Source organism: Pipistrellus hanaki, assembly GCF_964339955.1.
Source record: "Pipistrellus hanaki genome assembly, chromosome: 4".
NCBI lineage: Eukaryota > Metazoa > Chordata > Mammalia > Chiroptera > Vespertilionidae > Pipistrellus > Pipistrellus hanaki.
Genome location: NC_140506.1, coordinates 93,531,285 through 93,556,076, shown reverse-complemented (window position 1 = coordinate 93,556,076; position 24,792 = coordinate 93,531,285). Strand labels below are relative to the sequence as shown.

The 24,792-nt window shown below is 43.0% G+C and overlaps 1 protein-coding gene and 1 pseudogene across 5 annotated transcripts in view; one reads left to right on the top strand and one right to left on the bottom strand.

Moving 5' to 3' along the window:
- Positions 1–12,480, bottom strand: part of LUC7L (LUC7 like) — a 30,207-nt gene extending 17,727 nt beyond the window's left edge. For 2 of the 4 annotated variants that reach the window (XM_084880511.1, XM_084880510.1), the window contains exons 1-4: positions 12,292–12,480; positions 11,403–11,473; positions 10,320–10,414; positions 3,158–3,256 (exon numbers count right to left, since the gene is read on the bottom strand). In XM_084880511.1, coding sequence (XP_084736637.1) covers positions 3,158–3,253 — 96 coding nt within the window. In that variant the 5' untranslated portion in view covers positions 3,254–3,256; positions 10,320–10,414; positions 11,403–11,473; positions 12,292–12,480. The remainder of the gene's footprint in view (positions 1–3,157; positions 3,257–10,319; positions 10,415–11,402; positions 11,474–12,291) is intronic. The other 2 variants (XM_084880513.1, XM_084880512.1) reach the window with 1 other exon arrangement.
- A 6,973-nt stretch (positions 12,481–19,453) lies between these two features.
- LOC311620819 (heterogeneous nuclear ribonucleoprotein L-like) lies at positions 19,454–21,328 on the top strand (annotated as a pseudogene). Its single transcript has one exon. The product of its transcript is annotated as a heterogeneous nuclear ribonucleoprotein L-like (transcript).
- The last annotated feature ends 3,464 nt before the right edge of the window (positions 21,329–24,792 follow it).

Sequence of the window (24,792 nt, the reverse complement as noted above, 5' to 3'; positions counted from 1 at the left end):
ATATTTTAGAAAAATATAGTTTTTAATATAAATTTTTAAGGCAGGGCAAATTCTCTGGCATGTGAACTATATCTAAAGCCATTACTGTAAAAGCAACAACAACAAAAAACCTTTTAAGGTAAAATCTCCCTAACACCCAGAGATACCTGCTTAAAACTTCATGAAACAATGATAGGACCACAATTTGAGTACCAAGCCCCCATTAACAGTTTTATCATAGCTTTCCTGCCCCCTGAAAAAAAGTTGCAACAAGCCTCTTTTCTGTGTATTCACTTGCACAAATCCCCAAGATACCTCCCCAGTTGTAGAGTCCTGGGAGGAGCGTACAGTGTATGTCCACTGGACACGCTCACAGTTCCTGACAGATGCCCTTCTACAGAGCCGGCTGCTCCAAGTTACCCTCAGGCTCCGGGTGGGAGGCCCCCTTCCATGTGTCCATAGCATGGTTACCAAACACTTTAATATAAGCTTCCCATATTGTCAAAATTACTTTTAAGGAGATAGCAGAAGAGATGGTTACCTTTTCAAAAGAAAAAGTAATTTCCATATGGTGTATTTTCACACAGCACCAAAAGATCTTTGACCTGTTCTAGCCCTCCAACTAAGACAAGAGTGACCATGTCCAGGAGTATAAAACAAAAATAAGGACATTTGTAACACCTTAATCAGTAAGTTAAAAAAACAACACACACACCATGGAAGCATCATACCACATTCTGCTTATCCACTTTATCTTAGAGGTAATTTCACATCAACATACACTAAACTTCCTCCATTCTCTTTTCACAGTTATAGATCATTCCACTAATCTAGCCAGTCCCTTACTGTGGGAAGTCTTCTTGGTTCCTGCTTTCCGAAGTTATAATGCTCTAAGAATATTCTGGAGCAAATTTATCTTAGTACATATGCAAGTGTTCAGTCAGATATACTCTCACAACTGGCACTGGTAGGACGTGTTTTCACACCTTCAGATGTTCAATTATCCAGGTGTATCAGGATTACCTAACTCGCCATCTCTTTAGTTCTGAGCGAAAGTCAGCACCTGTTACAGGATTAGAAGCCTGCTAGGAAATATTCCTCACCCGTTTTCTATTAAGCTATGGCAACTATGATGAATTTTATATATAGCAGGTCATTATAACATCATTTCATTAAACATCCATGAGATGCTGTAGGAACTTTACTCTTGCTTATATCTACTATTAGCCTACGGTAAAGTTGGTTTCTTTTTACATCATTTCACTCAAGTCACAGAACCTACCAACGTTAAGTGAAGACTTAATGTAGAAAGGAAACTAGCCCACCATCATATATACAAATATTTTGCCTTGGTTTATTGTCTGATTTTATGTATGGGAATTTTTCATAAAATAGTATCTTAAGTTTTCATACAGACTAATGCATCCGTCTTTCTCATAGCTTCTATGCTTTATAATAGCTGAAGATAACAAAAACAAATTTAATTTCTTGGGGCTCCAACTTGGTATTTTTCCAACTGGCTAATCCACTTTCCAACGCTGTTCATTAAAAACCCATCTTCTCAAAATAAATAAATAAATTAATAAATAAATAAATAAATAAAAATAAAATAAATAAAAACCCATCTTCTCTACTCTGACTGAACATATACTCCTCATAATAAATCCAATTACTATTTATATTTCAATCTCTTTCTGTAGCCTCAATTTCCTCTATTTACCTAGTCTGATATTAAATTAATCAGGCCATTTAAAAAGTACACTAACTTAGTAGAAATGCTAAGGTTTGTGATCCAAATAATATATTAACTAAAACTGAGATTTCAACCTGTATCTCTGTATATTTATCAGTTTACTAAACCTGATATCCCCAGGTAACAGCCTCTTTATATAATCATTTTTAGGTTATTGGAGAATTAAAAATCATAACATAGAAAATTACCATTTCTAAGTCCCATCTATTAGTTGAACTGTTGCTAGACATTCAAAGATTCAATGCTGAGAGCACACTGCTATTAAAGAATATATTTGGGGGGAAATTCTCCATTCTAATCACTTTTTAAGACTACTGGCTTAACCAGATTTACTCCACCAACAATATATCCTTTAAAATGTCCTTTGAGGGGGAAACGTCTTTCTTGGGTTTCATTTTTTCAGTCTTCAACTCAGGAAACTGAATGGCATCAAACCCTTCTGATGACTTCTGCTCATAATAGTGTTGGCGGATTAGGGGGGGAAAATTAAACAACTCTAAATCATGCATTCTCACAAGGGAAGGGGTAAAACTGGCCTGGGGGGGGGGGAAATCGAAGGTATTACAATGGTTGTAGCATGGAAAGAATCACATTACATAAACTGACATGCAGCATGGATTATCATGATATCCAGGGTATCACAGAGGGAGCGGGGCCAAATTCAGGGGGGGGGAAAAAAAATTAAAAAAGATTCCTTTGGGAGAAAATAAACAAAAATTGTGAAATGTCATTTTATAACCACTAAATTGCAAAAATTTAACAGTCTGATAATACCAATGTTGGTAAGGATGTATACACCTCTATTGTGGGTGTAAATTGATATAGCCTCTTTATCAAACAATAGAGAGAAAAAAGAATTATCTTAGAAGGATGAACATGGGCATCCCTTACAAACTACCTCTCCTAGGAGTATATAGAATATACCCTAGAAAAATCCTTGTACACATGCACCAAGGTGATATTCAAGAATATTTATACTCTTCAGAATAGCAAAAAACACTAATTTTATCTACGAATAAAGAATGGATAGTTTAAGCCATACTCAATCAATAATCAAAACAAAATACCCAGCAAAATGGGTAAACAGAAACACTACTGAACGAAAAAATAGTTAACAACTGTCTACACTATGAAACCATTTTAAAGCCTCAAAGATAAGAAATAAACATAATCTTCAAGGAATCATAAAAATATGTAATAAAAATATTTTTAAAAGGAAATGACACAAAGTATAGAACAGTGTTGGAGAGGTAGACACACAGGCAGACACAAAATGGTATTGGCCATGTTCCAGTCCTTAGCTAGAGTGATGAAATAACAGGTATCTATTTTGATTGTTTCATAACTTACTTATTTTGCATTATTCCTGTTAGTTCAATATTTGGCTCTTCAAATAGGGACTAATTAACACCAAATAAAACTTACATCCAATTCAAAAAACAGGTCCCTTTCTTTACTTGCGATTTCATAATCTGCTCGGAGGGCCAAGTCGTGGATTTTGGTACATTCTCCTAAATCCATGCGCTGTAAGAAACAAACAGAAGTTTACACACAAACATCTACCCATTAGAAAGCACATGCTCTGGTGTCTCAACTGTCACCAATATAAACAATACTTTTTAATATTAAATATTAATAATATTTAATAATAAATATTAAATCTATCATAAGAAAATTAAGAAATAGAATATGGCTGAGAAGCCTTATTTTTCTTTTACCACCGTGACTACAGAACTGATGCATTTAACAAGTGTAAAGGTTTATATCTCTTTTAGACCCAGAGATAACTGGACAAATGAAAACATTAACTTTGCCAACTTTATTTTTGCATCAGTCACAGAAAAAAATTTCTATTTTTTTAATAGCAGAATTGGGGGTGGGAGTGGCAAGAAAGGCAAGAAAACCCGAGAGTCCTGATAGCAACAAGCTTCTAGTCCTAGGCATCCCTTCATGCAATCCTGACTACTCAAGATGCTCACATTGCAGAGACAAGAAAAGGAAAGAGCAGACGGAAATCAGGTTTTGGCAATTACAACACAACCTAACACTCGGCTTTTGTGTAGCATTCTTCCCTTTTCATTCCAAAGGGAAGAAAACAGAATAGGCTGATTCAGAGCCAAATGAATCCTCCATTCTCTTAACCTGGTAAATGACCCTGGACATATAATTGGGCCACTCAGTTGCCCTTTTGAGAAACAAAAGACTCTTTAAAACACACACACACACACACACTTGATTTTTTTTTTTTACAGGGAGGAAGGGAGAGGGATAGAGAGTTAGAAACATCGATCAGTTGCTTCCTGCATACCCCCTACTGGTGGTGTGCCTGCAACCAAGGTACCTGCCCTTGATCGGAATCGAACCTGGGACCTGTCCACAGGCCAATGCTCTATCCACTGAGCCAAACTGGTTAGGGCCCTGCACAGTTCTTATGTAAATCCTGAGTACAAGATTGCACAGACACAAACACCGCCTCTGACATCAGAACAGCAACAGGGAAGTTTGTATACTGAGGATCATGCTTATCAAATAATAGAGTTCGAGTTAACAAAACCCAAAATCCAATGAGACAACTCATAACTAACTGGTAAACAAAAAATGATGGAACCCAGGAACTCCTTTGAGCTTAAACTGTGTTCATAATGATATCAAAACCTTCATGGGTTATAAAATCCGTAACATTTTAGGAAAATTAGAGAGGCTCACAGTGCCTGGCTCTTGGGGCCTATCTTATAGAAGGTATGTGCCATACTCACTAACAAAATATCCTTCAGCCCTAGCCAGTTTGACTCGGTGTATTGAGCATCAGCCTGCAGACTAAGGATCCCAGGTTCAAGTCCGGTAAGGGCACATGTCTGGGTTGGGGGCACAATCCCCAGAGTGTGCAGGAAGCAGCCTATCCAAGACTGTCTCTCATCACTGATTTTCTCTCTCTCTCCCCTTCCTCTCCGAAATTAATAAAAGTACATTAGGAAAAAAAAAAAAAAAAAAAAAAAAAAAAAAATATATATATATATATATATATATATATATATATATATGTCCCCTTCAATATCACCAGTGACAGTAATAATGTCAGTAAGCTGCCTAGCATGTTTATCTTCATTTCTACCAAAGATTGATTCTTACATTTAAATGCTAAAACCTTTCCTCCTTCATTATTCTTACTCTGAAGTCATATATACAATAGCTCATGTATTTTGGTTACAGAGGATCTAAAGGTAGAGCAATACTGGTTCTAGAAGCCAAAGGTGCAACTATAATAGAATCACTGTCTCTGTAAAGCGAACTTTTGCTTCATTCACTCTTTTAAGTACTAAGATTATTTAAAATACAGTTCCCACAAATAAAACTATGCGCTTTAGCTGAAAAATTAATGGCAGCTATCAGAAATACTTAAAAGCTAATGAAGTCTTATCCTGGCCAGTGGTTAGAGCATTGGCCCACTCACCAAAGGATCAAGGATTCAATTCCCTGTCAAAGGCAAAGGTAAGTACCTGGGTTTCAGGTTAGATTCCCATGGGGGAGTGTAAAGGAGGCAACCGATTGATGTTTTTGTCCCTCCCTTTCTCCCTTCCACTCTAAGATAAGATAAATAAAATAAAAGCTAATGAAGTAACCACCACAGGAAGCACTAAAACCTTAAGTGCTAAAAATTTTAAGTGCAAATCAATTTCCACTCTAAAAACTTCCAAATGCCAAGAAAGTTTTTACATTAGGGAACCACAAATGAAGCAAAATTCACCGCTGTCTTCCTTGGGGTGCGAACCTCCAGCTAAAGCAAGCAGGACAGGCCTGAGTGCCATGGTCACTCTCTGGGAGGATTAGTGTTTTTCCCACTTTGCCAAGGAGGCAGGGCAGTAGCAGCTAACTACCCTGGCAGCTAAACACCAGACAGAACTGAAACATCACACTCATTAGATCCTTCCAAAATATCCCAAGTGGCTGCTAAATCCAGCCTGTCAGACCTTTTTTACTCACAAACACCGGTGTTAGCTAGCGATGACACTGCCATAAGGAAAAGACAATAACGGTTTCTTCCAGGACTTTTGGAAAACAAAGTTCTTCCACTGAGACAAGTTATACTACTTTCCCTCCAGCTATTTTATTCTCCCAAACTTACTAACCAATATTATATTTTTCCATTAGGTCCCAATAAAATTATTACTTCCAACCCTCTTTGCCTTACCCTAATGACAGGATATAGTTTTGAACAAAAACTTGGGCCTGGCGTAGCCCTTAGCAGGCTGATGGTTATAACCACTTTCATCTTGCAGCTCGACTCTACAGAATTATATTCATTCCAATTTAACACAAACTCCCCATTAGACCCTCCTTCAACTCTACCCTCACCTTCCACTCCCATGTAGCCCACACCCAAGGAGGCTTCACCTTTACTACAACCTCCCTCTGAATTCCCAATCCTCATCCTAATGAATTCGTGGCAACTCCTGAGATTTATTTTCTTAAGAAATAGGTAGCCTATTTCTTTTATTTTTTTAAAAAATATATTTTATTGATATTTTACAGAGAGGAGGAAGGGAGAGAGATATAGAGCCAGAAACGTCGATGAGAGAGAAGCATCGACCAGCCGCCTCCTGCACACCCCCCACTGGGGACATGCCCGCAACCAATGTACATGCCCGTGACCAGAATCGAACCTGGGACCCTTCAGTCCGCAGACTGATGCTCCACCACTGAGCCAAACCGGTTTCGGCTCCTGAGATTTATTTGCATCTTCACATGAACATGTCTCCTTCTCCTCAGACTGCTCCTCCTCAGACTGCTCCTATTGAGATGCCCCTGCCCAACCTGTCACCAGAGTGAGACGGATCAGTCCGTGGCTTCTCATAACTCAAATGATTCCACAGCCTCTGCCTCCCTCTCCCCACTCACACCAGTCCAGATACACCAGTGGCATTCCTGCTGTCCTTCATCTCTACCCTCTACCCAGAGCATTATATCCTCAAAATCAGGCACATGTTTTTTCTCACCGGTCAAGCCTCTATTCCAATGTCCCTAAGAGTCCTTACCTTATCACCCTATCTAGAATAGTCCATTGCCTACTCATTATTTATGTTCTTTCACCATTAGATGAGAGCAAAGACTTTGTCTTATTGGCACCATATCCTCAGTGTCTGTCTGGCACAGAGAGTAGGTGTCCAGTAAATGCTTGGTGAATTAATCTATACCTAACACAATAAACATTGGTAGGAAATGGCCTCATTCTCGCTATTTTTCTCACTAGCATTCTGGAACAATGCTACACAGGGATCTGATTAAGAAAAACATCATTGGCCCTAGCTGGTTTGGCTCAGTCGATGGAGCATTGGCCTGCAAACTGAAAGGCCCCTGGATACGTTTCCGGTCAAGGGCACATGGCCAGGTTGTCGGCTCCATCCCCAGTGGGGGGTGTGCAGGAGGTAGCCCATTAATGATTCTGTCAACATTGATGTTTCTCTCTCTCTCTCCCCCTTCCTCTCTGAAATTAATTAAAAATATATATATACTAAAAAGAAAACATGGAGGCCACGGGGGCATAGGGTACCAACGAGACAGAACTGAACCTCACATCACCCTGCTTGGCCCCGGAGGATGGCTGGTTAGCCAGACACGGGTAAGATTCCTCAGGGAAGGAACAACCTAAGACAGCACAGTCAAAGAGGGGCCATCAGGAAAGAACTTGGGGGTCAACTGAGTTGGGGCACAGACCCTCACCCCTGCTGAAAGAGTCTCCTGCCCCCATGGGACCCAGGTAAAAGACAGAGACTTGGCTGACAGCAGCTGCACTCTCACTATAACAAGACTTGTTTGAGTTGTCTTATACCCATGGTAGTGGGTTTTTGATATCTAAATCCAGCCTACCACCATGAATGCTTAGAGCCTACTCAAGAAGGCAAATAATCCTTTCCAATAATATTTACACGGTAAAATAAGGTTGTTTTAGAGTGATAAATTTGACAGTAAAATAGTGGACAAGTTTTCAGGCTAATTTAAATTGGTTAATTGAAATAAGCGAATATTCTAGAAAAATTAATTGTACGGGACAAAAAGCTGTTCCTAAAGTGTTAACTAAAATTTTTATTGGTAGTTCATCTCATGATAAAATTTCACAACAGGAAATGAACCTAAGGTAGTCATATTATAGTGCAAAAAATTAAAATTTAAAAGCTATCAAGACTTATAAAATTTTCAAAAGCCTCCTAATATTTAAATCAAAAAAGGGGGAAAGTAAAAGAATATCATATAAGGAAAAATATCCTGTAAGTAAATTACACCTAGAAAATTTGTACTTTAGAAAATTGATTGTAATGCTAACAGCAAGACACCCATGAAAAACACACATGGTGTCAAAACAAGCCAGAAGAAAATCATTTGGGCAAAAAATGAAAAAGGACCCCAAGTCAAATTTATAGAAAATATTCCTTTATTAACTTTTGGTGGAGAATATGTCTGTATATTTTCAGAAAACAACTCCGAGACCATGTGGACTCTGGCAACAGAGAGGAATTGACAGGACTACTCCAGCCATGAAGACAGAAGAGAAGCAGTCCAGAGATGGAAGATGCTGACAAAGTCTTGCCATACCAGCAGACAGCAGCTGTGTTATCACTGCAGGTTGCCCAGGACCAAACCAGAGAAGGTCGGACCTGCATTACCACCATTTGTCCACCATCCAGACTGAAATACCATGGCTGACATATACACATAAGGAACTGTTTTGACATTGAAATTGGGACTCAAAATAACTGTTGGCCCAGAAAGAAACTCACTACAGACTGATTCATTTACCTTTCAGCATAACAATTATTGCTTGTCTCATTTTTGATTCTTACAAGTGTATTTCCAGTAGGACATGATCTCACTCATCTAAGGGAAACGGTGAACAACATAGACTGATGAACAAGAACAGACCCAGAGATAAGGAGCCATGGGTCAGACTGTTGGACCTCAGAGAGAAGGTGGGGATAAAAGGGAGAGATCAACCAAAAGCTTGTGTGCATACATATGAGCCTAACCAGAAGTCAAGGACAATATGGGGGTGGGAGTATGACTGGGGAGGGTGCGGAATTGGAATGGAGGGTTGAAGATAAATATGTAATACCTTAATCAATAAAGAAATTTTTAAAAAAGAAAAAAAAAAAGAAAGAAAAACCTGGTTGAACTGCTTCACTCTGGTTCATGTCCCTCATCTCCAAACTTCTCCCACTAAGATCTATCAACAATTCCAGGTTATGAAACTTCTCCTACAGGAGTATCCTATAGCTGAACTGTTTATAAATAATGGAAGCCAGACATTTACATTGATGGATTCCTTTGGCTCTGAATTTGCCTATTCTGCTTGACTTTGATACACAAAGAGCAACACAAAAGTCTGTAGCAAATACGAGTTTCAATGCTTTCCTATATAAGATCAAAGTCACAAGGTTTGGCATTAATTTCCTATTTGCTGTCAGAAGAGCCAGCTTGAGAAGATTTAATACACCTAAGCAGTTTCCCACTACAATGATATTAATAAAGCAAGGATTAATCACAAAGAAAACGTTCACTAGTACATGCACATTTGAGCCTTAAAATGAAGACAGTTTTTATATCCACGAGGTGGCTGTGAAATCTTAAAATTAGATAGTTATAGATCCTACACTCTTTGGTCTTCTTAAATCCTAATCGTTATAGATCCTACACTCTTTAGTCTTCTTAAATCCTATCTAATTTTGAATAAATGCAATTCTACAAAATTAGCACTTACCCGTTTTGTTCATCTGAAGTGAACTTAAAATTTTAGGGGTCTATAATCATTGAATCATGTGTTACTTTCTTGAAAGAGTTGCATAACACAAAACTAGAAAAATCAATGCTATTCCCAACTGATTTTTAGAAAACTTCTAAACTCGGAGAAGAAATGTTATCTTGTTTGACTCTACAAAAACCTGATAACTTTTGCCTGGCCTGTTTGTCTCAGTGATTAAGCGCCAACCTATAAACCAGGAGGTCAGTTTGATTCCAGGTCAGGGCACATGCCTGCTTATGGGCTGGATCCCCAGTAAGGGGTGTCCAGGAGGTAGCTGATCCATGTTTCTATCATCTCTCATCAATGTTTCCATCTCTCTCTCTCTCTCTCTCTCTCTCTCTCTCTCTCTCCCTGTCCTTTCCTCTTTTTGAAAAAGCAATAAAAACCTATTGTATATTTTTTTTAAAATTCCATTAAACTAAAAGAACCTATAATTTTGAAGGGGCAATAAAAGTGATTTCTGCCGAAATAGGTTTGGCTCAGTGGATAGAGCGTCAGCTTGCAGACTGATAGGCTCCAGGTTCCATTCCAGTCAAGGGCATGTACCTTGGTTGCAGGAGGAGGTGTGCAGGAGGCGGCTGATCGATGTTTTTCTCTCATCGATATTTCTCTCTATCCCTCTCTCTTCCTCTCTGTAAAAACTCAATAAAATATATATTTTTTTAAAAAGTGATTTCTATTTGATAAAGGAAGACAGAATTCAACCTGGAAAACTTATACTGCCTACACAGCACCCCAAACCAAGTGTTCTGATGTCTCCCTCTACCCCCTCAAATGTCCCACAAATGCACCTACCGTCCCAGCCAGGATGTCATGAGGGCAGCAGTCCAGAAGGTGACTCTTGCAGACTCGGTCATCTGTAAACTTCACCCTCTGTCTGGTTTCATCTCCTGAAATTTATTTGTGGTTTTAAATAAGACAATACCATGTTAAATACAAAAGCATATCTGGTACCAGTCACCTGGATGATTTGCAGACTACCAAATACACTGAAAAGCTGATCTAGAGATATTTACAACTGCAGTGGAATACAAATGTTTTTTGATGCTAAATATATCATGAAGAATCACATTTAATAAGATCTGACTCAATCATTGTGCCAAAGAAGTCAAGGAGTCAGAAGTAAAAGGCTGAACACCAAAAGGCCACTAGACCCACACATACATTGTGGGCAATGATACCAAAACCCATGTTAATCAGAGGGCCATGAATCACCACGTATGACCTATAGCTGGTAGTTTCCACCAACAAAGCTATTTATTAATCTAATCGTTTTGCTGTGGACAAAAATGTGTAGGCAGCATTTTGCTCAAAAATACAAAGAAAGCTTTCAAACTCTACCACTAATAAATAATCTAGACCTAGTCTCCCTATCCCCTTCTCACCCCCACCCTTAAGAAAAGAGCGTTGGCACCTGGGAGTCACTGTTAACAAGACAATACTTAAAAAAAGAAGAAAAAAACTTAAAAAAAAAAAAGGCAAAAAGGAACTAGGTTAGTCAATACACACTGTGAGTTCCAACATATACTGTACCCATCTGCATTCTTCAAGACCTCAGCTGCAGAATTTTATGCCCGCTGTTGAAAAGTTTTAAAGGAAAAGTTTTCTTGCCCAACCTGCAGTAAGGAAGTCAGGGGAATGATACATAAAAGTAAAGGCAAAGTGGAATGTGACAAATTTAAAAGCTAACCTGTGTATAGGACACAGAGCTGTGTAATACTAGAGGAGGAATATATTTTAGGATTTGCAAGCATCCAGGATTAATGTAGTGTCTTTTTATTGAAAATGCTCTCTTTCTAAACTACACTTTTAAAGATACGTGTGAAAAAAAGCAAACACTTTTTTGTTATAACAGCTTAGAAATTGGTTGTGACTCACGGCTCGATGAACATGAGGCTTTTCTGCAACTCCCTTGCAGATTGATGTAGGCAGGCAAAGATACACTGAACCTTTATAAATAAAATAGAGGGGCCACAATTGTTCAGTTTGTATGAAATAAAAATATGGGAAGCAATTCAAAAGCAACTCAATATACAAAGAAAGCTAAAAAGCACGTTTTCACCCTACTGAAATATAGTGCAAAGAATTTGCACAGCCCTGCGAATGTGCCAGTGTGAACTTACAACTTCATTACTTCGGTAGAAAAGAAAACACAAACCACAGCAGGTATGTAGTTTTGCAAAGATGCAACCACTTTCTCCTGAGACAACCATCATGAATGATCTTGCGCTCCTCCCTACAAGACAACCTAACCTGACGACTGACAAGCGCTGGCTAAACAGAGCCTCTCCTAAGTGGGAAGTGGGCTTGGAAAAGCACTCGGCAGGAACCCTCGTAAGAAAAGCTCAATTTACGGCTCTCCTTGCAATGGTGCAGCACCAGAACGGAGGGAGTTCGAGGCCCATCGGCTCCCTTGGGTGTAGCTTCTCCCAAGTTGCCGACGACCTGAAACCTATGGTGGCTCCAGCCTTTCGCCAACAGCCCGGTCGGAAATGGCAAGACCATAAATGGGAAGGGGGATGGAGCCCCGCTGACGGAGCGGCCTCGGAGGAGGAGCTCGCCGAGGATCCGCCGCCGGTGGGAGAAGAGCCGGCGAGGTCGCCCGCCAGGCGAGCCGCTCACACAAAGGCGCGGCGCCTGCCATCGGCGCGTGGGGGAGGGGAAGGGAGGGCGCAGGCGCAGACATTTGCGGCCCCGCTTCAGGCCGCCCGGTGGCCTCGCCTCACTCCCGCCTCAGCCCCTCGCCTGGCTGGCCGCCCCGACTCACCATCCCGAGCCGTGCCCATGAGCTGGTCCAGCAGGGCCCGCATCTGCGCCTGGGCGGACATGGTGACGGGCGGGAGCTGCAGGAACGGCCCTGACAAGGTCTCTCAATCCGCAGCGGTGGTGGTGGCGACGACGAAGGATTGTCACGTCGGCCTCGATCCCACTCGGCGTTTTCCCTTCGCGGGGGACGTCGGGAGGAAGTACGTCAGCACCGGCGTTTGGCCTGCTGGGAAATGTAGTTCCTGGGCCTGGTGGGTGCAGAACTTGGCTCTACAGGAGACTGGGATTAAATGGTCCAAGCCAGTTGTCTAAGCAGCGGAGATAGTCTCTACTCTGATTTTACCCTGGAGCCCAAAACCTATTAACTTTTTTTTTTTTTAATATATCTTATTGATTCTTTACAGAGAGGAAGGGAGAGGTACAGAGAGTCAGAAACATCGATCAGCCGCCTCCTGCACATCCCCGACCCGGGATGTGCCTGCAACCAATGTACATGCCCTTGACTGGGATTGAACCCGGGACCTTTCAGTCCGCAGACCGACGCTCTATCCACTGAGCCAAACCGGTTTCGGCACAAGACCTATTAACTCTAAGAGGCTAACCTCCAACTAAACAAAATAGTAGATATAGACAAACCAAAACAAAATAAATCTAGTTGGTCTTTTTGCTAGCCAGTTTCAAAATTAATGATAGTCTTTAACCTGGACAGGAATCAGGAAGTTCTGCTGGAGGAGCTCTAAATGCCCTATGTGGTGACAGAAAGCCCTACAAGAGAGTTCTAGGTTATAACAACCCTACCACACACTTCCTCTTCCCTTCTATAAAAGACTTCCTCTCCATTGCTTACCCAGGAACTTGCACCTGATTCACTATGGTGGCAAGGGCTGTGTTGCAATCCTGACTTTATTTCCAATTAAATATTATTTTTGCTGAAGGAATACCTGGCCGACTTCAATTGTGGTCAACACAGTGAGGGCTCATCTGGTGTCCAGAGAAGACCCTGATAGCTCTGGGCTGGTGAACAAACAAAAGTGGTGCCCACAGAGCCAGCTATTTGAGCTGGTTGATTTTCTCCCCTCTGCAGAAGCTTGAGGGTAAGTTTTCTCTAGAGTACAAGCTTCCAGGTGTCTTGTGTTTTAAAGCTCTGTAGGTTTTATTTGAAATCTGTTTAGAGGGTTATTTTTTTTTCTTTTTATATTAAAAGGCCTTGTTTGTTTGTGAGCTCTGGGCCTGGAATATATTTTAGGATTTGCAAGCATCCAGGATTAATGTAGTGTCTTTTTATTGAAAATGCTCTCTTTCTAAACTACACTTTTAAAGATACGTGTGAAAAAAAGCAAACACTTTTTTGTTATAACAGCTTAGAAATTGGTTGTGACTTTGGCCTGATTCCAGGGGATTAGGCTGTTCCTTGGGACTGTATTAGCCATGGACTTGGTTTTTAGATTCTGGTGGTGTGAGCTGTCTGTCAGCCTGATTCTGTTCCTATTCTGTTGAAACCGTGTCCTTTAGCCTTTGGCCAGGCTCTCTCCCAAGCAGGCTGTTTTAGTAGAACTACATTGCTTCTCAGCCTAGGCCTGACCACCTCAAGCTGGGTTTCTGAATCTGCTACTTCAGCATGGGGCCCGGACCCCTTATTCTTTGGATCAAACGGTTCTCTTTTTTAAATATATTTTTATTGATTTCATAGAGGAAGAGAGAGGGAGAGAGAGATAGAAACATCAATGATGAGAGAGAATCAATGATTGGCTGCCTCCTGCACGCCCCCTACTGGGGATTGAGCCCTAAACCTGGGCATGTGCCCTGACCAGGAAATGAACCCACGACCTCCTGGTTCATAAATTGACCTTCAACCACTGAGCCATCTGGCAGGGTTTTATTTATTTATTTTTAGAAGGAGTAGAAAGGAGAGATAAACATTGATTTGTTGTTCCACTTATTTATGCATTCATTGTTTGGTTCTTGTATGTGCCCTGACTGGGGATCAAACTCACAATCTTGGTATAAGGGAAGGATGCTTTCAGCAACTGAACTACCCAGGCCAGGTCTGGATCCCACTGTTCTAAATGGAACTGGTTGCCTAACCGGTCTGGCTCAGTAGTAGAGCTTTGGCCTTTGGACTGAAGGGTCCCAGGTTCAATTCCTGTCAAGGGCATGTACCTCAGTTGCAGGCACATTACCAGTAGGAGGTGTGCAGAGGGCATCTGATCAATGTTTCTCTCTCTCTCATCAATGTTTCTGGCTTTCTACCCCTCTCCCTTCCTCTCTGTAAAAAATCAACAAAATATATATATATTTAAATATTTTTTAATGGAATTGGTTGTTTTTCAGGCTGCAGGTTGCCTAAGCTAACTGTTTGAATTGTTTAGCGAGTTTGGGCCCTTTCTCTAGAGAAAAGCCTCTGAAAAATGGGGTCTTGGGTATCTAAATATTTCCCTCCTATAGGGCTTCCAGCCAAATTTATGTTTAAAAACCATGGCTCCACCCAGCCGGTGTGGCCCAGTGAGTTGGGCATCATCCCCTCATCAAAAGGTTGCTGTCTCCGTCCCCAGTAGGGGGCATGCAGGAGGCAGTCAGTCCAGGTTCCCCCTCACATCGATGTTTCTGTTTCTCCCTCCCCCTTCCTCTCTCTCTAAAAATCAATCAAAATAGCCTGGCCAGCATGGCTCAGTGGTTGAGCATCAACCTCTGAACCAGGAGGACGCAGGTTTGATTCAGGCTCGATCCCCAATAGTTGGCATGCAGGAGGCAGCCAATCAATGATTCTCATCATTGATGTTTCTTTCTCTCTTTCCCTCTACCTTCCTCTTTGAAATCAAAATATATTTTTTAAAAATAAAATAAAAAACAATAAAATATTTTGAAAACCATGGTCTTTAATGTACATTTTTAACTAAATGGACTATTATGACCAAAAGTAATTTAGAGCATCAATGGCCATTATGGGGAACTTCCCCCTCAACTTTTATAATGTAATGACTGTTTAGTTCTCTATTTTCAGGTCTGAGCTCCTGTTTTAAAACTATCAGATACACTAAGTTTGTTATGTTTTTAATTTTGCCTTTTTTTTTTTTCTGTTAAAATTTGTACCTGTTGCTTATTGAACCTGGACATGAGCAATTTGGACCATGCATTTTCCCTCCGGCATTCAACAGGAGACCCTGAAGAGGCCTTCCTGGTATCAAGGGACAAAAGGCCTTTTGGAAGGATTTTGGAAGATCTATTGATCAGCTATGCCTTCAAAGATCTCCATCAAAAGGGGGAAATGTCAAAATTAATAAAAGATTTAAACCAAGATAAGAATCCTTTTAGGAGCCTTGGTTGGTTAGAGCTTCATCCAGTACACCGTCTGGTATATCAAAAGGATTAGGGTTTGATTCCCCCCAGGGAAGATGCCTAAAATGCAGGTTCAATCCCTGTTCGAGGATACAGGAGGCTACTGATTGATGTTTCTCTCTTGCCAAAAAATCAATTAAAAAAAAAAAATCCTAACCCGACCAGTGTGGCTCAGTGGTTGAGCATCCACCTATGAAATTACAGTTTGATTCAGGTCAGGGCACATTCCCTGGTTGCTGCTTGATCCCCAGTGGGGGGCATACAGGGGGCAGCTGATCAAAGATTCTTTCTCATCACTGATGCTTCTGTTAGAAAGAAGGCCAGCACAAAAACCAGAGCTTAGGCTCACAGTCTTGCACGATTGGCTAATCTAAAGGAAAAAGGAAGGGGTTGACTTTTGCCATTTCAAAATGGCAGCCCGCAGGGGAGCTGCAAGTTAGGAAAGCCAAAATGGTGGCTGCCTAAACTCCCTTTTCTGACAGAAAAGATTACATGTTTATTCCCACAATTCCCTCCCTTTTCTTTATATTTTTGTTGACTTCAGAGAAGAAGGGAGAGGGAGAGACAGAGAGAAACATCGATGAGAGAGAATCATTGATTGGCTGCCTCTCATTCGCTCCCTACTAGGGATGGAGCCCACAACCCGGAGACACGCCCTTGATGGAATGGAACCTGGGATCCTTCAGTCCACAGGCTGACACTCTAGCCAGTGAGCCAAACCGGCTAGGGCCCCCTTTTCTTATTTAACTCTTTTCTTCAAACTGGGCTAACATTCATTGAGTTTCACGCTCTTCAGTGTCTAGGAGGATGAGATTATTTTGCTGTTTGGTCAATGCAATTTCATTTAATCGTTGGATGAGGCCCCTCATACATGGGATGATACAACATCCCACCTCTGTAACTCCTAACACGATTATCAAAGAGGTGAATATGGATACCATCATCCCCTTCCATTGTCTGAATCATTGCTCTAGACAGGGGTCTTCAAACTACGGCCCGCGGGCCACATGCGGCCCGCAGAGGAGTCTGATCCTGCCCGCCAGGTTTTTTGGGCAGTGAGCACAGCCGAGGTGTTACAGTAGGAATTAGTAGTTCATACAGTCCGGCCCTCCAGCTCTCTGAGGGACCGTGATCTGGCCCCCACTTTAAAAAGTTTGAGGACCCCTGCGTCTAGTAGATTGGAGGAAGGATCCTCAATCCCAGGATTCTCAGCTAACTCATGGCCTAAAGTTATTAATCCCTGCAGGGCCTTAGTAATGGTTCCAGCTGTAGCTGTGTTGTTAGGGATGAATGTACAACACTGGCCTCCCAACATTACACATATTCCTCCTTTTTCTTCCAGAATCACATCCAAGGCCAATCTATTCTCCCGTGTAATCCTGCTGGTAGCATCTAGTTGTTCAGCTATACCTATACCTGTTCATCTCATGTATAGTTAACAAACCTTTTTTTATTATAGTAAATACTGGAGGCCTGGTACAGGGATTTGTGCACTGGTGGGGTCCCTTGGCCTGTCCTGTGCCCTTTAGAAATCTGGGAGCCCTTGGGGGATGTCAGACTGCCGGCTTCAGCCCAATTCCCACAGGTCAGGCTGAGGGGCCCCATGTGTAACAGGTCTCTAGTATGAGTGTAAGATCTTTGATTAATCTCTTCCTGCCCTCCCCCCTTCCTCTGAGATTCATCAGTCTGTTACATGTTTCCATGCCTGTGCATTGAGCATCTGCCCCCTGGTGGTCAGTGCACATCATAGCTACCAGTCGAATGGCCAAACGGTCAGCTAGTCACTTAGGCTTTTATATTCTATGTAATAAAAGCCTAATATGCTGACTGTCCAGTCATCTGGTCGTCTGTTCAACCAATCAAAGCGTAATATGCTAGTGGTATACCAAGACTGCTCAACTGCTCACTATGATGTGCACTGACCACTAGAGGGCAGGTGCCCTGACCAGCAGGTTAGTTTGCTGCTTGAGTCTGGCTGATCAGGACTGAGAAAGACAGACCCTGGATCCCTCCCTCAGTCTCTCCCTGGCTGGGCCAACCTACTGTGTCCCTCCCCAACCCCCATTGTGCACCAGTGGGGTCCCTTGGCCTGGTCTGCACTCTCTCGAAATCCAGGACCCCTCGGGCAATGTCAGAGAGCTGGTTTCAGCCCAATCCTGCAGGCCAGCCCGGGGGATACCACTGGTGCAGGAATTCATGCACTGGGCCTCTAGTATATAGATAATTAATCCAATCCACATTCTTGTTTACAGTAGATCACCAGAACAGGTCAGATTCAAATCCTGCAATCTGATTTCTAGCCTTAAACTCCTTGGCACTCCTCCTGGAACCCCAATGGAATCTATGTAAATATGGGTGTCAAAGGAACCCCCTGGACTCTCTCTCCTCTTCCTAGTCTGTTTTCCATTGAAAAAGGTTTACGATATGCCAAAGTGAAAGGGATAGCCAATTGTATCAGAGTGCAAGTTCTGTCCATTTCCTGGGCCAGGACACAATTAATGATCCCTCACAACACCACCAGACATCCGCACGGGGTACAGACAATGCAGAATGATTGACTTCTGAGGATACTTGGCCATTTCAGGTAAATTTCCCATAAACTCTGAGTACTGCTCTCCCCCTTGGGAGGCAGGAAGTATAGTTTACATCAGAAGATGGGGGCCGGATTGTTTTGGGGGAACCTTGCTCTTTACCTCTGTTGGATGGGAACAACAGGGAGTGAGTTTTACAGGAAGCTTTTCCTTAGGCAGTTTCCTCCTGATACAGGGCAAGCATACATTCCATCTCGTAACTGTCTGAGGTCCATACAAATGGAAATGGGACCACTTGGGCTTCTAGACTTCCTGCTGCACAAGCATAACAGTGGCTTTTATTTAGATGCGTACAGAATAGTTAATCAATTCCACCCAGGCATTCGTTTCCTTATATCCTACTTCTTTTTTAAAAAAAAAAAAAATTATTTTTTTATTGAATTTTTACAGAGAGGAAGAGAGAGGCATAGGATGTTAGAAACATCAATGAGAGAGAATCATCAATCATCTGCCTCCTGCACACACCCTACTCGGGACTTGACCGCAACCAATGTACATGCCCCTGACCAGAATCGAACCTGGGTCCTTTCAGTCCGCAGACCGACACTCTATCCACTGAGCCAAACCGGTCTCAGTGAACTCTATGGTTTTAAAATCCTCCATCCCCCAAGTTTTTCTCCTGTTTAGAACTTCTCCTTTGTGTAGTCTGATTGCTATGGCTGCACATATGAAATTGCAATCCTTTCTTCTTTCCTGAATGAAACCTTTTTTGCTGAAGGAATACCTGGCTGACCTTTTGTTTGTGGTTGATGTTATGAAACTGTGAACATATTTAGCTACTCTCAGATTCATTTTTTTTCCATCTGTGAAATGGGAATTCTAAAGGTGCCTGACATATGACTCTGAATGTTAAAGTGTAGAATTAGTGTTAGGTTTATGATTGCTGCTTTGTGATTGTCCTGGGAGCTCATCGCCTGCCATCCACCAAACTCTTCTAGTCCTAGCCACATCAAGAGACTGACAATGAACTCTGGACCTGGTCCTCTCCCTGGAGAGCAGCCCACTGCTTGCAGGTAGGTTGATTACATTGGGTTCTTCCTACTCCAAAGGGACAGTGCTTCGTCCTTTTGGAACCATCAACATATCCAGACGTGTGTTGGCTTTTCCTAACTACAGCACCTCTCCTCAGCCCACACATCCAAAGGCTTGCAAAATTCTGAGTCACTGACATGGAATCCTGCACAAGAGATCCACTTCATGGTAAAGCAGGTCAAATATTTATTTCTGTATGGCAAGCTACTTAGAAACTCAGTAGTGTGAAATAAAAACATTTATTATTGCTCATAATTCTGTGGAATTCATCCAGGGCTTAGCTGGGCCCAGGGCTCTTCAACTCTGGGTGGTGTTGACCAAGTTCCCAAAACTGCCTGTATAAAACTGGGTGGAGGACAAGCGGCTGGAGCAGAGGCAGCAGCCAGAGGAGCAGCGGAGGCGACCAGGAGCGATGGTGAAGAGGACAACAGCGACAGGCAGTGAGGGCGGCCTGGCCCCAAAGCAGCTCAAGACTGACAAGGCCTGGCGACCAGCACAGAGACGGTGGTGGAGGAACCGGGGCAGCGGGCAGTGGCGGGGAGAACTACGATGACCCACACAAAACCCTGCCTCCCAGCTGTCCACATCAGTTGTCCTGGTTGACAGTGTGCTGGAAGCTGACCTTGTGGAGGAGGAGACCTTGCAGGCTTTGGACCCATCAACCATGTGGTGGTAATGCCTGAAAAGAGACAAGCGTTGGTGGCGTTTGAAGATGTGTTGGGGGCTTGCAACGCTGTGAACTATGCTGCCCACAAGGTCACCCAGCCTTTGCTAATTACTCCACCAGCCAGAAGATCCCTCTCCCAGGAGACTCTGATGACTCCCTAAGTGTCAACAGTGTGCTCCTCCTTACCATTCTGAACCCCATCTATTCCATTATCACAGATGTCCTTTACTCTATTCATAACCCTTGTGGCCCTGTCCAGAGAACTGTCATTTCCCGGAAGAATGGAGTCCAAGCCATGGGGGAATTTGATTCTGGGCAGAGTGCCCAGCGGGCCAAGGCCTCACTCAATGGGCTGATATGTACTCTGGCTGTTGCACTCTGAAGATCGAATATGCGAAGCCTACACACTTGAATGTGTAAAAAATAATCAAGATACTTGGGACTATACAAACCCCAACCTCAGTGGACAAGGTGACCCTGGCAGCAACCCTAACTAACGCCAGAGGCAGCCCCCTCTCCTGGGAGATCATCCGCGGAATATGGAGGGCTCCACGGCGGGTTCCACAGCCTTTACCATGATGAGGGCTACGGTTTCCCCCCTCCCCCACCTCACTACGAAAGGAGAAGGATGGGCCCACCAGAGGGGGGTTAGTGCCGGGGCCCAAGTCGCTATGGTCCCCAATATGGGCACCCCCACCTCCTCCCCCACCACCCGAATACGGCCCACATGCCAAAAGCCCTGTGCTCGTGGTCTGTGGCTTGGATCAGTCTAAGATGAACTGTGACCGAGTCTTCAATCTCTTCTGCTTGTACAACAATGTGGAGAAGGTGAAATTCATGAAAAGCAAGCTGAGGCCGCCATGGTGGAGATGGCTGATGGCTATGCTGTGGACCCGGCCATTACTCACCTCAACAACAACATCATGTTTGCACAGAAGCTGAAAGTCTGTGTCTCTAAGCAACCTGCCATCACGCCCGGTCAGTCACATGGGCTGGAAGACGGGTCCTCCAGTTACAGAGACTTCAGTGAATCAAGGAGCAATCGGTTCTCCACTCCGGAGCAGGAAGCCAAGAACCGCATCCAGCACCCTAGCAACGTGCTGCACTTCTTCAGTTCCCCTCTGGAGGGGACGGGGGAGAACTTCTCTGAGGTCTGTGATGAGCTGGGAGTGAAGGGGCCATCTTCTGTGAAAGTATTCTCAGGCAAAAGTGGATGCAGCTCCGCTGGGATGCTGGAATGGGAATCCAAGAGTGATGCCCTGGAGACTCTGGGCTTCCTGAACCATTACCAGATGAAAAACCCAAATGGTCCATACCCTTACACCCTAAAACTGTGTTTCTCCACCGCTCAGCACGCCTCGTAATTAGGTGCCAAGGAAGAGTCCTATGTGAGCGGGAAATAATTTCTTTCCTTTGTGTGTGTGTGTGTATGTTGTTTTGTTTGTTTTTTTGCAAAAGTTCCTATATTCCTTTTTTCTTTTCTTTTTAGAGGCTTAACCATAATGGAAATGATGGAAGGGGAGGGGAAGGGAATTGTTATCTCCCAAAATTAACCTTCACTTTTAAGAAATTATTGTAGCCGAAACCGGTTTGGCTCAGTGGATAGGGTGTCGGCCTGTGGACTGGAAGGTCCCAGTTTCGGTTTCGGTCAAGCGCATGTACCTTGGTTGCGAGCACATCTCTGGTGGGGGGCGTGTAGGAGGCAGCTGATCAATGATTCTTTCTCATCGATGTTTCTAACTCTCTATCCCTCTCTTTTCCTCTTCGTAAAAATCAATAAAATATATATATATTAAAAATTATTGTACAAGCCGAAACCGGTTTGGCTCAGTGGATAGAGCGTCGGCCTGTGGACTGAAGGGTCCCAGGTTCGATTCCGGTCAAGGGCATGTACTTTGTTGTGGGCACATCCCCAGTAGGAAATGTGCAAGAGGCAGCTGATTGATGATTCTTTCTCATTGATGTTTCTAACTCTCTATCCCTCTCTCTTCCTCTCTATAAAAAAAATCAATAAAATATATTAAAAAATTATTGTACATGTGATTCCTCCCCCCCCCCCCCCCCCCCCAATTCATACATTCATGCTGCCTTTGTACTCTTGGCACATTTCAATAAAGTTGTTTGGAAAATTAAAAAAAAAACACACACATAAAAAAACAAAAAAAAACAAAAAAAAGCCTGGGCTGAGTGAAGATAAAAGGCTTCACTGACATGACTGGCCCCCCTGTGGTCTTCCATGTGGCCTCTCTCTGTACATGGGATCATGTCATTCAGCAATCCAGTGGTCGGCAAACTGCAGCTTGTGAGCAGCGGTTTGCCACTCTTTTGACTAATGAGTTTGCCGACCACTAATCTAGACTCTCCATTCCAATAATTACAGGCTGTTATTATTTTATTTGTGACTAAGCCCCTATTCCAGTGGTCGGCAAACTCATTAGTCAACAGAGCCAAATGTGGCTCGCAAACCGCAGTTTGCCGACCACTGGTCTAGTCCAAGCTGCTTCATAGTATGGCAGCTGGCTGTCCTCAGGGAAGAAGTGGAAACTTCCTGTTCCTTTTTTTTTTTTTTAATATATTTTATTGATTTTTTACAGAGAGGAAGGGAGAGAGGTAGTTAGAAACATCGATGAGAGAGAATCATCGATCAGCTGCCTCTTACACAACCCCCAGTGGGGATGTGCCCACAACCAAGGTACATGCCCTTGATTGGAATCGAACCTGGGACCCCTCAGTCCACAGGCCAGTGCTCTACCCACTGAGCCAAACCGGTTTTGGCACTGTCCATTCTTTTAAGGCCTAGACTCAAATCCCAGAACTTTACTCCTACCATTATCAGTCAAAGGAAGTTGAAAGGCCAATGAAGGTTCAAGGGGATGGGAAACTAATGCTACCTTTTGACGTCAGGAACAGCTTGTGTGTACAAAGATGTGAATAATTTTCAATAGTCATTTTTGGAGACTACTGGCCACAGTCCCCAATAGCTAAAATATACAGGCTTTGGAATTAAGGGTGGGAAGCAGTACTGACATCATCGTTGCTCTCATTGACTGAATTGAGGACTTCAATATTAAAACAAAAACTTTAAAGCCATTAGGAAAAAATGTGGAGAGAAACCAAGATGGCGGCATAGGTAAACACCTAAACTGCTGCCTCGCACAACAATTTCAAAGCTACAACTAAAAGACAAAATGAACATCATCCAGAACCACAGGAAAGCTGGCTAAGTGGAAATTCTACAACTAGAAGAGAAGAAAGCACACGGAGAATCAGAGGAGCTGCAAAACATTGGGGTACGGAGACACGCGCATGAGCGACTGAGTGCCTGGAGGGCTTTCTCTAGCAGGAAGGAGACAAAAGTTCATTCCGCTCTGGGGGATGAGGGCATGGACAGAAGTGGGGGGAGGGGGCAATGGTAAGATATATACATATATAATACCTTAATAAAAAAATGAAAGAAAAAAACAAACCCAAAAAACTCACTCCCACTGTGCTGAACCTCAGTTCCGGGCTGAGACCCTGGGGACCCAGGCTTATACGGTGGAATCTGGACTGTCAGGGAGAAACTCAGGGGAGCTGCGAAAGGCAGAGGTCTGGAGGCATGCGCTCGCGAGTGCGTGAAGAGAGGACTGACTGCTGAATGCCACTGGCTATCTCTAGTGGGTGGGAAACGGAAGCTCCCCCAGTACGAACTGGGCAAGAATCTGGGAATCCAGATTTATTGAGGGAGAAACTGGACTGTCTGGCAGTGGGTGAAACTTGAGGGTAGTTTACTCTTAGAGGTGCTTGCATTGATTATGGAGGGACATTGAGACCCAGGGGCCTCATAGGGCAGGGCTGGCAGGAAGCCAAGACTGTCTGCTCAGCCCTGAGACTCAGCCCCATCCAAGTTGAACACAGGCTTTTGCAATTTTGCAAGTCTTGTCTCATAAGGCTGTCTCCAGCACAGAAGTTCTCCTAGCGTAGACACAGTTGATTCTCACAGCTAATTGGCCTGGAGGTCAACTCCCCCAGTGATACTAATAGCAATCTAGGTTTAACTACAACAAGACTCTGCACACACAGCCCACAAAGGGGCACACCAAGAGTCTCCACCTCAGTTAACTGGGGAGGCTGAGCCACTGGCCCCTGCTAGGACACCTAGCACACAGAGCCACTCCATCAACTCAGGGAAACAGCCAAAATGCGGAGACAAAAAGGTAGGCCACAAATGAAGGAAATGGAGGAAAGTAAACGACTGGATAGCAGTGTTTCCCAAACTTTTGACATATGTGTACCCCTTCTATAATTTTCGTAACGCTGAGTATCCCTCGTACTCATGAGAACGTAGAATTAGGTGCAGCTAAGTACAGTGCAATGCATATCCCCACCAAACTCTTCCCGTACCCCTGGGGGTATGCATACCACACTTTGGGAAACACTGGGATATAGAGTTCAAAACCACGGTTATATGTTTTTTCAAGAATTTCCTAGAAAAGGCCGATAAATTTAATGAGACCCTCCAGGATATGAAAAAGGACCAACTAGAAATTAAGCATACACTGACTGAAATTAAAAAATATTATACAGAGACCTAAAAGCAGATTAGAGGATTGCAAGAACGAAGTTAAAGATTTGGATACAAAGAAGCAAAAAACACTCAACCAGGAAAAGCAAAAAGAAAAAAGAATCCAAAATGTTGAAGATTGGAGCCTTTGGAACAGCTTCAAGCGTACCAACATCAGAGTTATGGGGGTGCCAGAAAAAGAGAGAGCAAGATACTGAAAACCTATTTGAAGAAACAGTGATTGAGAACTTCCCCCACCTGGTGAAATAAATAGACTTACAGCTGAAACCGGTTTGGCTCAGTGGTAGAGCATCGGTCTGCAGACTGAAAGGT